The 13,562-nt window shown below is 48.3% G+C and overlaps 2 protein-coding genes across 5 annotated transcripts in view; both read left to right on the forward strand.

The window, feature by feature from the left end:
• The window catches only part of ADI1 (acireductone dioxygenase 1), a 214,875-nt gene that overhangs the window by 93,594 nt on the left and 107,719 nt on the right, over positions 1-13,562 (forward strand). The gene's annotated exons all lie outside the window — the stretch shown is intronic.
• Positions 1-13,562, forward strand: part of EIPR1 (EARP complex and GARP complex interacting protein 1) — a 118,066-nt gene that overhangs the window by 12,061 nt on the left and 92,443 nt on the right. For 3 of the 4 annotated variants that reach the window (XM_081264934.1, XM_081264933.1, XM_081264932.1), the window contains one exon: positions 8,762-8,894. In XM_081264934.1, the coding sequence (XP_081121060.1) occupies positions 8,762-8,894 (133 nt within the window). Of the gene's footprint in view, positions 1-8,443; positions 8,656-8,761; positions 8,895-13,562 lie in introns of all 4 variants that reach the window. The other variant, XM_081264935.1, reaches the window with a different exon arrangement.

Genomic DNA, 13,562 nt, shown 5'->3' on the forward strand with positions numbered 1-13,562 from the left:
TGTGTGTGTGAGAAAGTGTGTGTGTGAGAGTGTGTGTGAGAGAATGTGTGTATGAGAGAGTGTGTGTGTGAGTGTGTGTGAGAGAGTATGTGTGTGTGTATGAGACAGTATGTGTGTGTGTGTGTGTGTGAGAGTATGTGTGTGTGTGTGTATGAGACAGTGTGTGTGTGAGTGTGTGAGAGAGTGTGTGAGTGTGTGACTGTGTGAGTGTGACTGAGAGTGTGTGTGTGTATGTGACTGAGTATGTGTGTGTGTGAGAAAGTGTGTGTGTGAGTGTGAGAGAGTGTGTGAGTGTGACAGTGTGTTGTGTGTGTGTGTGAGAAAGAGTGTGTGTGTGAGAAAGAATGTGTGTGTGAGAGAAAGAGTGTGTGTGTGAGAGTGTGTGTGATAGTGTGTGTGATAGTGTGTGTGAGAGAGTATGTGAGTGTGAGAGTGTGTATGAGAGTATGTGAGAGAGTGTGTATGTGAGACTGTAAGTGTGTGAGAGAGTGTGTGAGTGTGACAGAGTGAGAGTGTGTATGAGAGTGTGTATGTGAGAGTGTGTGTGACAGAGTGTGAGAGTGTGTGTATGAGAGAGAGTGTTTCAGAGAGAGAGTGTGTGAGAAAGAGTGTGTGTGTGAGTGTGTGTGTGTGTGTGTGAGAGAGAGAGAGAGTGTGTGTGTGTGTGTGTGACTTTTCCTGTGGAAAAAGATGTAGCTGAGGTTCCTTTATAAGTGTGAGAGTGGCTGCTGGTGACCACCCCAGAGGGAAGCCAGCGGCCAGTGCATCGATCTCACTTAGGCAGTGGGTCAGAGCCATGCCCGCGGCTGGGTGGAATGTCGCGAATGTCCTGTCGCGAGGCCGCAGCAGGTGCTGGGCCCTCCCTCCTGTCACTGGGGACTGCCTAGGTGGAGTGGACTGTGCCTCCCCGTCTTGTCCGCAGCCTCCAGTTGCCCTCTTCTTATTACTTGCTTTTTAAATCTGCCTGATTTCTGACACTCTACCATAGTACAGCTCAGTTCTCTAAATCTTCTGAGAACAAGGAAGAACTTACTGTTTTTATTAGTGTGAGATGCTTTCTTAAAAAAAAGAGAGCTAACAAATGTACAGATGAAAAACAAAATGAAGGGACAGAGAGTGGCCGTGAGAGGCAGCCATGCCGCCCTGGCCGCCCTGGTGCTGCTACCTGGGGTGTACCCCGGTGAGGGTGTTACGAAAGAATTAGCCCAAGAAATAGTGCATTTGTCTCTTGGAAGCCTTTCTGAACAAGGCAAGATCCAGTTAGTTAGTTTAAAGAAGTTTTAACATTTTTCCTCTCTTTCCTCCTAGTTGAAAAATTCTGATATCACTCAGGTTGATTTCCCAGTAGTTGCGTAAGAGTAAACAGTGTCTTGTTACGCACCTTCCATTCACACCCCACACGTGTACTTTTAACGCTTTCGTTAACAGTGTAATCAATGCTTAATGAAGATGTACACAGCAGTGGTTCTCAATCCCAGAGATTTAGGGGAGGCTGGAGCTGCTCCCCAGCCTGTGGTGAGCAGTGGGCCTGTCCTCTGCGCTCCTGGCCTGGCTGTCTTGGTCACATTGTGCTGCAGTAGGGGTGATGCTCTTGTCTAGCGTTGAAAGAAGTGGAGAGCTAGTGTTTTCCTAGGGTCTCAGAACTCACGGGCTCTTCTCTCTGAGCAGTGCTGTTGTGGTCTCTGGGGGGACAGCCAGCTCCCTAAGGCAGTTCCCAGCACTGCTGTCTTCAGTGTGGTTTCTGTAGTACAAGGTGTGCATTTTTGGGCCTGGTGAAAGAAGCCTTTTAATCAGAAAATTTTATCCTTCTTAAAATAGTCTTATATAGAAATCCAACTTTCCCATGGTAAGAGAAGCATATTTGAGCTTAAGTTTGGGGTGTGTAAGTGTTGGGTGGTCTTTTCCACCCTCCGTCATAGGAGTTGCTTGGTGCTTCACAGAGCCCCCACAGTAACGTCTTCTCTGTCCTGCTATACTTCCTGATGACACAGCTAATCTAGGCTGTGGCCTCTGGCTACAGCCACAGTTTTCTTCATGGTAGAATGGGAGGACCGAGTGATAGCTCTCTTTCTCCGGTTGTCTTTTGAAGGTGACTCCAAACCATAGCAGGAGAGGGGCATTTCCTAGTGCTGGCTGTGCCTTCTGCTTGGGGGCAGGTGTGTGCCGTCTTTGAGACACCCGTTCGCTCAGGCATCCTTTCAGCCACTGCTTGTACTGCACATGGGCAGAGCTCTTGAGTTTCTCTTTTTATGTGCTGGGTACATACAAATGAACAGATACACGTCAGATAGGGTCCCATATGTGTCCTGAGTTGTGTGTTCAGCGAAGTGCTGCGCTGGACGTGCAGTGTCTCAGTGGGCTGTGAATGAGGTGTGTGCATGTTGCAGGAGACCAGGAGGTGGAGACGGGTGAGGGTTCTAGATCTGAAGTTTGTTATTTGCTTCTGCAGTAGACTTTTCTCCAATACCTTCCATATTGGTAACCTCCTATTTCTTATACAGATGGGACACTAGTCTTAATCCTCCTTCTGAGGACAGGAGTGCCAGATGGCCAAGAGGTCTGGAATGTGGGCTCTCACAGCCTCAGTGACTTGTCCTGGTCAGTGGAGAAGCTGCTGAAGCCAAGGGGTGACAGGCCACTCCTTCCTTTCCCAGGGTAACTTTTGTCCCTGGTTTTATGGCCATAGCTGTGTTGTTCTGTGTTGTGTTTGGATTAATGATAGTGTGTTTCTGAGTCCCCTCTGCCTGGGTTTCCTCTCCTATCCCCCTCGGAATCTCTCTCTGCTTGGGAAAAATCCAGAGTCCTGGCCCCACTCCCACTTAACCTCAGCTTCTCTACTCTTCTTTGTGCCTTCCTCCTTCCCTTCCTCCTCCTCTGCTCCTCCCCGCCCTCCTCTCTTCCAGCTCCTTGTTGCTCTGGGCAGTTGGAGTATCTGATAGCCTGGGTTCCAGCTGGGCTGCCCCGAGCCCAGGCCATGCTGCCAGCAACCCGTCCTCCTTTCTGCATCTTATTTTCTTCAATAAGGGCTTCTTCTGTAGGGTGCTCTTGTTTCTGAGTGCCCCCAGGTGATCTGCTGTACCTGGGGACTCTTTTATAGGTTCCCTCCACCTCCCAGCTCAGCTAGTCAGGGATCTGACATCTGGTGTGACCCTTGTCCTCTTCTGAGGATGGCTGAGCCCCCAGGTCTGTTGACTTCCCACAGTGGTTGAGCTCAACTGATTATTGACTCCTGAGGGAAATTTGGAACTTCCTGTCCAGGATTTCCTTGTGTCGTTGTCTCTCCTCACGTAGCTGTGTGTGACCTCTCACGTGAGGCCTTTCCAGCTCCCTTGGCCCAGTCCCCAGCCTGAAGTCAAGTCTTTGCTGCACTGCCCTTGTCTGTCAGTGTGGACACCTGCCCCCACTGGCGGCTCATGCTGTCGGGTCCAGTGGTTGCCTTCTGTGTTCACACCCTGACCCAACAGTTTTCCAGGACCAAGAGCTGTTTATCGCTGTGTCTCCTTTTTCTTTGTGGACCCAGGCCTTGGGCACGCTAGGCGAGTGACCTGCTACTGAGTGGCCCCAGCCTGTTTTATGTTAAGACATGGCCTGGCCAAACACCCCTGCTGCTGGGATCCCCAGCAGGCGCTGAACAGGCTGTCGGGGTGTCTGCACATGCTTCCGACTCATCATTCCTAATGTAGTAAATGCACTCCTTTTCACCAGGAAATCTTGGGATGTCCTGTGATGCCTTCTCAGTGACATTTGTTACATTTTCAAACAAAGAAATCAGACTTTTTTCTGCCTAAAGTATAGCATCTAGGAATCATGCCTGGTCATCCAGTTCCATAGTTTTACTGTGGTAAATTCCTCTGTGTTGTAAGTCTGGCTCTCAAGGAACATTGGGTCAACACCTGTTGCCAGTTGTCCCCACTGGAGTCACAAGGAGCAAAGGCCTAGAACCGCCTATGGATGTTCCCGCTGCCTTGGGGGCTCCTGAGTTGCAGACTTTGGTGGTGGGGGTGGTGGTTTGTATTGTGTCTATGCTACAAAACAGGCGGGGCGGGGAGTCCTGTCTCTGCTCCTGATTGAAAAACCCACCAGAAGAGCAGGTGGCTCCAGTTGCAGGATTTCCCAGCAGCCTTTCAGGGTTTCCTTAGCACCTGCTCTAGAGCTGTGTCGTGGTTTTTGCTTGGCTCCTGAGCCTGAAGTGGGCTATGTGCACCGGTGTAAATGGGCAAGGGGCAAGGACAGCTGCAGCCTTGGGCCATACTTGGCTTCCTTGCTTCTGTGAGTTGCCTCCTCTTTGCTGTTCAAGAATTTGGCTCTCACCCACCATGTCATTAGGCTCCCATATTTTTTTTAAGTGCAGAGTTATGCTTCGGTCTTTCTGAGTTTCAGATTTATATCTAAAAGTGTGGTAGTAAACAGCCCATTGTGTCCAATGACTTGGTCACCTTCCAGCTGTATCCCTAGTTCTTGGCCACAAATGGCAAAGGAGACTTCATTTTGTCTATTCTGAGGACTGTCACTATTCCCAGGAGGTCTTGGAATGTGAGGACTTTTCTTTATCCCTTGGCTGCCAAGCATACTTTGGGCTTCCTGGGCAGGGGTTATTCAAATGACCTGGGGCCTAAGACTCAAGGAAAGAGTATTGGTACGGATAGGCAAGCGGTAGTCATAGTATGGGCTCGACAGACCTCTGGAAGGGTGTGGCCTATTTAATCATGATCTAGTTTCTTATTTAAATACATAGCTAAAGTACTAGTACTCATTTTCAGTTAGAACAAAGGGATCTAGAAGTCTAGTACCTTAAATTTGCAAATGCAGAAACAAGAGCCCAGAAAGCTTTAGTGAGTTGGCCAAGGGTAGCAAGCTAGGAAGTGGCAGAACCCAGGTTTCCTGATATATTTATGCTGAAGCAAAGCAGATTTCAGGAAGAACTATGTTGTCAGGGTCATTGGCTTTAGCTGGGAATAAGGGAAACTATGAACATGGTTTGCTGTTTGCAGAGGTAGCTCCCAGTGTGCTGAGTGTCATCTGTGGCCTTATGGCTCACACTGGGCTTTAAACATTTTAATATTGGTGATTAAAATATGCAAGTGGGATCTTTGTTTTCAGTGACTAATGTCTTTTTGAAAGTCAGCTGTGCTGTGAAGAGTTCCTTCCTGACCCGGGTGGCAGTGCTTGATCCCTTTCTTCCCTCATTCCATTCGGAGCTTGTTCCACGTGTGACTCATTTTGTAACTGGCCTAAAGGGTCCTGTGAGCTGGGTGCAGGCGTGGAGCAGGCACAGTGCTTTTGAGAGTAGAGTTGAGCAATCTTCCCCGCGGTCAGGAACTGCTTCCTGCCTTGCTGGCCTGGCGCCTTGCCACCACACTCAGGTGGAGGGAGGCACCTGAGGCCGGAGGTGTGGGCTTCAGAGTGCTGGGGGCTCCCCTGACCCTGGTTCTGGTTGTCTGAGTGGGCCAAGGCGCCTTCAAGCTTTGAGTCTCAGTTTCTTCTCCTTCACGTCGTGGTTAGGATTTTACTGGGCTGCTTTGGATAAGAGGAGCTGCCAAAGGTAAAGTACTTGTGGTAGTCCTGGGGCATTGCAGACATCAGCCATTATTGTTGCTCTTGCTTTTGGCAGTTGATGGATGCCTCACTTTCCTTTTGAACATAGCCCTGTTGAAGCAGTTCATGACAATGTGTGTTTGGACTCTGAATTTTTAGAAGAGGAAGACAGGTGGAAAAACCTTCAGGCACGTCAGGCTAGAAGTGGAGGTTGCATGCCCAAGGGCTGCAGGGAGAGGATCTAAAGGAAGATGGTGCACCAACCAGTGGAGCCTGATGGACAGTATCTGCTTGGGGTCCTTGTAGGCAAGAACACAGCTCTGTGGGGAGGCCAGGCCTGCAGGCAGGTGGGCCAGGGGCCTGTGACAGCGAGGGTTGGTGCCTCAGATTTGCAGGATGCTGTGCTGTGGCAGGTGGACGGAGCCAGCCAGCAGAAGTGCTAGTACCTGCCTGTCAGTGCCCTGTGCTGTAGTGCCTGTAAGAGATGTGGCAAAATGGTACATTTAAGTGCATTCTTTCTTTCAGTGTTAATGGATTTCCGATAAGTAGGAAATGTGTCAAACACTGAAAGAAAAAATTCCCTAACAACATGAAAGCTATTTCTGATTTTGTATAATACCTTTTAGTTCGTGTTCACATGTGGTAGTTGCATAATTGCCAGCCATTTTATATCTGCTTTTAAAATTGAGCACTCTTACAACATTTTTGGTAATTATAATCATAATAATTAAAGTCACATAATATTTCATAGTTTATATTTCTGGCTTATTTTTGGTGGCAGATTTGAAGAAATCAAATTATTGTTTCAATTTCAACATTTGTGTAGTTCTTATGTATATATTGTAGTAAACCTCCTAAAAGAATTATCCATATTACAACATGTACTAATTTTACAATCGTCTTTCCAGTTAAGTTGGTTAATAAAATAAACATCCATCGGTATCAGAGTTGCCATGTTTTAATTCTTTGTGTGCTGGGAGGAGCCCAGGGCTGAGGGCGTGCTGGGCAGCCTCTGCCCCTGAGCTGTCTGGCCCCCTGGGTTCTGTCTTGCAGTTTTCCTGTCATTCGCTACAGTGAGGAGCGGGCTTTCCTCCTGCGTCTGCCATGTGTGGATCCCTGGCTTCTGTCTGTGGGTGTGACTTACGCACATGCTGCTTATCTGCACATGCATCTGCGCCATACCACTACACCCATCCCTGACACCTGCACACGTGTGTGACTGCCACCTGGCCGTCCCTAGTCCTGGCTGCCCTGCCATGGGAGCCACTGGCCTTCCCTTGAACATCGTGGAAGGGCTTGCATGTCTGCTGTTTCTGCTGCTTCTGTCACCATTTCCTCTCCGTCACTTAGGTGCCCTGTTCTCTGAAAGTGCTGGTCCTCTTGTTGGTGGACATCTGGGTGTCACACATTGTTGCTATCAAGAGTCAGTCTGCTGCGGACATTCTTGCCCTTTATTGGCATTTGTTGGGCATGTGCCCAGTGTCAGTGAATTGCTGGGTCCTAGGACGTGTATGTGTTTGGCCTCAGTAAGCACTGCCACATGTTCGTAGTAATAGCACTTGACTGCTTGGTAATGGATGGCTTTCAACACCTAGCAGTCCACAGAGAAGAAGGGTACTCAACAGAGGAAGCTGCAGGGGCTGCTGCCCCAGTTCTTGGATGTGCAGTTGTAATGTAGACAGTTTCTGCCAGGAATGTCTCCATCCTGCTGGGAAGCCTTGCTGGGTCTGAGGGCAGGAGGCACGGTCTGCTGGTGACTTTAAAGATAACAGTGGTGATGGCTCATCTCCGGCAGAGAGAAGGGGAAGGCACCTGTGTGTACCGGGCTCCTACTGGGCACCGCTGCGTTCTCAGTAATCCTGAGCAGCTACTGCGGCCTTGCCATCGTGACGTGGAGAATGGCATCCTGTGGCTCTACTCTGGGTGCCCAGTGCTGGCTTGTCCACTGTGCACATGGGGAATGGCACCATGTGGCTCTGAAGGCTGCTGCTGAATTTGAGCTCTGTCTACACTGTGCAGAGTGCTCTTGCAGGAAGCCGGAATGTTGGTGTGCTGCGTAGAGGAAGCAATCCACAGTGACACTGAGTCTGAACAGCGTGGACATGCTCTTGGGCGTCATGGAAACTCTGTTTTGATTGCTAAAGTAATGCATATTAATCACGCAAAAATAATAAAGATATTGATAAAGCACAAACAGGTGAAGGAAGACACCTGTGATCCCGCCATCCTGAGACAACCAGTTCCTCTGGTGTAAACAAAAATGGTTGTAGTTCTGTTCCTTTCTGTGTTCCCTTCTCCTTAAATGTGTCATGGACTTTTTTCCTTAGCCCTGAAGTGCTCTGGAACATACTGAATGGCTCCCTGTAGTGTGTTGCAGTCCTACACGACATGTTATTGGACAGTCCCTGCTGTTGGACACTTGGGTGACTCTGGCCTGTCCATGGCAATAATCAGTGCCATGGTGCACATTCTTGGATATAAATCTTTGTGAAGATCCATGATTATTTTCTTAGTATAAGTTTATATTAAAAAAATTATTTTCTTGTTGACTTAATATTGATAAGAGATTGAATATAAAAATCACTTCAGTTCCTCTAAAATTTATTCAGAAAAGTATGAGCATATTTAACCTTTTTGTTTAGTGACTTAAATTTAGCACTTTGTAATTAATATTTATATTGTCATAAATGCTGACAGCCATTGGTCTCGATTTGAGAAAAAAGCTAAAACCGTGCTAAAATACAATCTTTCCCACACTTTCCCACTCAAATCACTTCTGAGGTGGATCAAGTTCTGCTCACCAGAGCGGCCAAGCGTGGTCCACCCCACTCCACTGTGCAGCAGGCCCCAGGGTCGCTCTCAGATCTCAAGGGGCAGCAGCCCCGCCAGCTCTTTCTCTTCCCTGCAGGCACACAACGGTCTGAGAGGGTTTTGCTGCCTTGAACAGCAAGGACGGCCGCCAGCCGCAGCCTAATCTCAGAGGCTGGAGAGGACCAGAGGGTAGTTCTGTGGCTTGGAATTGTGAAGATACTCTACGGGGACTTATTACCCTGTCATTAAAGAGGAGTGCAGAAAGAATTGAATTACAGACATGTGTTGTTAGTATAATGTGAATTAAAGGTGTGTTGGTGAAGTGATCTGATGACTTTTTGGTGATCATGATGTTTAATTAAAATGCTGAGGAAAGTGTTTGAGATCCTGATGTGTCCTTTTCTTGTATTTGTAGATCCACATCATAGATTTTGACGATGAGAATAACATTATAAATAAAAATGTCCTCCTGCATCAAGCGGGTGAAATCTGGCACATTAGTGCCAGCCCTGCAGATAAAGGTGTGCTGGCAACCTGCTACAGTAAAAGTGAGTATGGCTTTTGCTAGACACTTGTGCATACCAGCTGGGTATCCCCTAACATTGATTTTATATTGCTAATGGATTGGTGTGTGGTTTACAAGCTTTGACCGCCAATAACCAGAGCAGCTGTGCTAGTGCAGGTAGGTGTTTGTGGAACTTATAACTCTGAGATCCTCAGGGTCCAAACTGGGGTCACAGCTGTTCAGGAGCATTGTACCCCCACATCAGGAGTGCACTGTGCCGAAGGCTCCTGAGGGGGACACAGGTGTCCTGACACAGCCATACCACTCCAGAGGACAGCAGGAATTTGCCCCCCTTCCCCCGCTCTACGTGCATGGTGATGAGCAGAGCCCAGGACTGCCTTCCAGGCCTTTTTGATAGCAGCTGTGCCAGCCAGCACAGGTGAGTCCTGTGTCCTTGCACCCAAGCAGACTGCCTCCATCAGCCTCCAGCTCTCCAGGCTCCAGGACTCACATGTTCATCTTTGTCAAATGTCTGAGACTGAATGGGCCGTACATTTTCCTTAATTCTTGTTCTGTTGCAGTCAGTGACTACTTTCTAAATTCTGGCTTCCCATTAGCCCTTTTACTGCTTTGTAAGGTCTTTTCACCTTGTAGACTCCGATCAAGCTGAGACCCGTCTGTCCTGGCTCAATCTGTGCATGCAGGGAGTGTTGGGCAGATGCAGATTGTCACAGCTGATTCTCCAGGGCTCACTACTGCCCTGGAGCCTTCTGAGCCACTGCCTATTAGGTGGGGAGATGCGTTCCTGAGCCTGGCTGTGGGAGGTTGTGTGCACAACCAACTCTTAGAACTTTTCCTTTGTGGATAAAAGTCGAACAGCTTTATGTTTTCTTCTCGGTAATTTCATAAGAAAGATGCACTGCTGTGAAGCAAAGTGAGGGATGTTTCCAGGGTGGATAGTGTCCCGACTGTGCTGTGCAGACTGACTGGCACGTGGTAGCAGCTGCTGGTGGACACAGGGGTGATGGTGCCAAGTGATGGGGGTGGGACCTGCACATGCCAGTGAAAGGGGAGCCTGGGTCTTCATTTCCTCTGTGTCAGAGAGAGCATATTGCTACGAGGCATTGAGGCGGGAGAGCTTCACCCGTGGCCTCTGCCTTTGCAGCTGCTGGGACTTGAACTTGCCCCCTCCTCAGTTTATCTCTTGTTCAAAATGTGCTTTCAGTGGATCTTAACCCTCCTTATGGGTCTTGCTCCCCATGTCCAGATTCTTTTCTCACACAATGCTTTCTTACAGTTCATGGAAAGAGGCATATGCTTCAGATGAACTTTTTAAAAAGCATTTACTTTGCTGCTTCAATTTTTTTAAAAAATATTTTTCCAAATTAGAATGAGTGAATATGTGTGTTTGTGTGTGTGTGGTGTGCTTATACTATCATGGGTGTTACAGTTTAGATGTGAGGTGTTCCCCAAAAGTTCACATGTGAGACAATGCAGGATTTGGAGGAGAAATGTTTGGGTCATAGCCTTAACTGGGCCAGTGAATTAAACCCTGATGGGATTAACTGGGTGGTGACTAGAGGCCTGTGGGATGTGGCTAGAGGAAGTGACTCACTGGAGAGTGGTTATGGGGTATATAGTTTGTGTCTGGCAAGTGGAGATTGGTCTCTGCTTACTGATCTCCATGCCATCCTTTTATGGACTAAGACCTCTGAAATCTGAGCTCTCAAATGACCTTTGCCTCCTCTATAATTGTGCTGGTCAGATCCTTTTAGTCACAGCAGTGAAAAACCTGACTAAAACAATAGGTGAGAAGTGCCTGCCTCTGCTCACTCTGTCCTGTTGGTGTGCATTGTTTGCCTGCCTGCCTGCCTGTGGGCTGTGATCTCTTTGCTTATACTGTCCTTGCTGACACCCAAGTGGCACCAGCAGCCTGGCTCTGTATCCTCCTCTTCTCTGACCCTCCACAGGGTCCCTTTCTGTGTGTCAGTGTCCCCGTCCTGCCTGGTGCTCAGTCACCACAGGCCATTCCTACAGCTTTCTCCCCTCCTTCTCTTGGTGTTTCTGTGTTCTCACGGATGTTAAGGCGGATGCTTACAGGACAGCATTTTGCAGAGTTGGACTGACTCTTTGTGTTTGGCTGTGGCGATGCATCTTAGGGTGTCCACTGGAGACTTCTGTGGGCTTTCATAGAGAAATTACTGCCCAAGCCAGAACACAGTAATTCACCGAGGGGACATTGGAGCCAGGGGAACTGAAGCACCTGAGAGGTTAGAGCCTAATCAGTAATGTGGGGATCTAACTGGCACCCAAGATGATTGGAGCCTGGTGGGTAGTCCTGGAGACTAGTACCCAGGATGGTTATAGCCTGGTGGGCCATTCTGGAGGCAGCAGCACCCAGGATGGGTGGAGCCAGGTGGGCCATCCTGGGGATTGACAGGCACCCGATTTGATCATCAGTGGTGCCATGTGTGATCTTCAGGCATTAACCTCAGTGCCCCCAGGTGGAAGTGGTCCTTATAGAGGCCATGTTTAGACTTAGAGGTCTGAGTCCAAGGAATCGAAGCCAACACGTGAACCCTGCATGGCTTCTTTCATCAGCTTGAGCCTCTGGCTCCCACACATCTGACTTCTCGCGCTGGTTTCCCTCCTGTTCAAATGTTGCAAGCTCTTCTTTACCCTTAGAAATATAGGAGTTATTTCTATGTAGCTCAGTGGCAGAGTGCTTGCCTGTCATGCCTGAGGCCCTGGGTTCATTTCCCACTGCAGGAGGACAAAAAAGTAAAAAGAGATACAGGCACTTTATGTGTAGAATGTAAAAAGGAGTCGAATATATGGAGATGGAGAATAGACAGCGGTGACAACGGGAGTGGCGAGTCGAGGTTAGAGGATAATCAGTGGCAAATGTCTAGAGATCTGCTGTTGGATGGGAGGATTTGGAAATACTGTATCGTTCAGGATTTTTGCTCAATGAGTAGATAACATTTGTGCCTGCAACACATTGAATAATGGGAATTACATGAAATGATGTTAATTTGTTTCACTGTAGCAACCATTGACATCCCCGAGTACATATGTATGTATGTCTTTAGTAAGGATGATAAAACTCATAAGAATAAAAAAAGATGGTGCAGCCATCGTCTCCTCCTGAATGCCTGCCCCTCTCTGCTAGCCACAGATGGGGACTTGCCTTGTTGCTGTCTTATTGCTACTGTGTGGTACTGTCTGCCAGTGTGTGTGTCTTCATGTGTAACGTCCAAGGTCCTCTGTCTCTTCCTATCCACGGATACCTCCAGGGGCTGGGCTAGTGTCATCTCCTTGTGCCTCAGGGCCTTGGTCATGGAGGTCCTATGGTTTAGGCCTCTCCTTGGAAGTCTCCTTCAGCCAGGGCAGTGCCCTCTGTCTCTGCAATGCAGCCCTCCTTGGATGATACTTCACATGCTACAAAAGAGCTACTCGGAAATAGTTACAGATCAAATTGCTACTTTAAACAATGTTGCAATAATTATCTTGTGAGATTTAAGAAAATACAGAGAGTCATTCTTGGGAACAAGGATGTTGAGGCACACTGTGTGAACCAGTAGGAAGAAAGGAGAGAAAATGAGGCTGCACAGCTGGATTCCTCTCTGTCTGAGCCCCAAGGGAAGAGGACATCCTGAAATGAGGTGACACGCGTGTCCTGAAACACTCCAAACTTTTCTTTATCTGGCTTTCCCTGTTACATGCCAGATGCATTTAATGATTTCCACGTCTCATGGAGGTATCTTACAAATTAGCAAGATATTTTGCCAAAATGAGCTGAAAAACTTAACAAGAGAAACCAAATATACAACAGGCTAGTTATTTCCCCAAACTTCTGTCATTTCCTCAACTAGTCACTGGGGCCTGAGGAAGGGAGTTCAGGAAGTGGCTGGGGAAGTGGGGGGTGGTTGGAAAACCTGGATTCTGCTGTTCCCTCTGCTCTTTACTGACTCTGTACTTGGGCCAGATGAGTAACTTGGTTTCCATCTGCAGAGTTGGTACAAACACCTTACTAATAAGGAAGTAATAAGGACCATGCAGGCTATTTTGAACAGACTTTGTCCTTGTGTTGGTGCACTGTGGAGGGACAGGCGCTGGACATCAGTCCTGATGAGGTGTAGGGTGTCTCAAGGATACTGCATGCTCGTTGAACGCATCTGTATTCAGGAGAGGTTAGAAGTGAGCAACCAGGCCCCTGAGCCAGGGAGCACCATAGGAGCGGCAGTGTGTGGGCTCAGAGCTCAGAAGAAGCATTGCCAGCTCCAGGTCACCTGTGTTCACCTCTGTCTATGCTGGCTCCTGCGAAGGTGGGAGGAGCTCCTAAGCTGGGGCACAGAGACCCCAGGGCACTGATAGTGCCACCAGCCAGTGAGGAGGTGGGCTGCAACCACAGGCTAAACGTGGAATATCTTGCTGTGGTGTCATTTTTGTTTGATTTTAAGTAATGAAGGCATTACTCAAAGCCTAAAATGCATGTAGATATGTTACCAAGAAGAGCCCAGAATGCACAGGAATCTTGTGAGTAAAACACAAATCTCACCGAGGATCCCTTCACATCCTGCGCTCAGATCCTGCTGTGTGGACTCTCTCAGCTCATGGGGAGGAGGCACTTTTTCTTTCCTTTCCTCTGGTTGGCTGCAGCAGAATGGGACAGCAGGTTGTTCTCCGGGAGCTTTAAGCGCTAGCAGCA

This window comes from Spermophilus citellus (assembly GCF_964194105.1).
Source record: "Spermophilus citellus genome assembly, chromosome: 13".
NCBI lineage: Eukaryota > Metazoa > Chordata > Mammalia > Rodentia > Sciuridae > Spermophilus > Spermophilus citellus.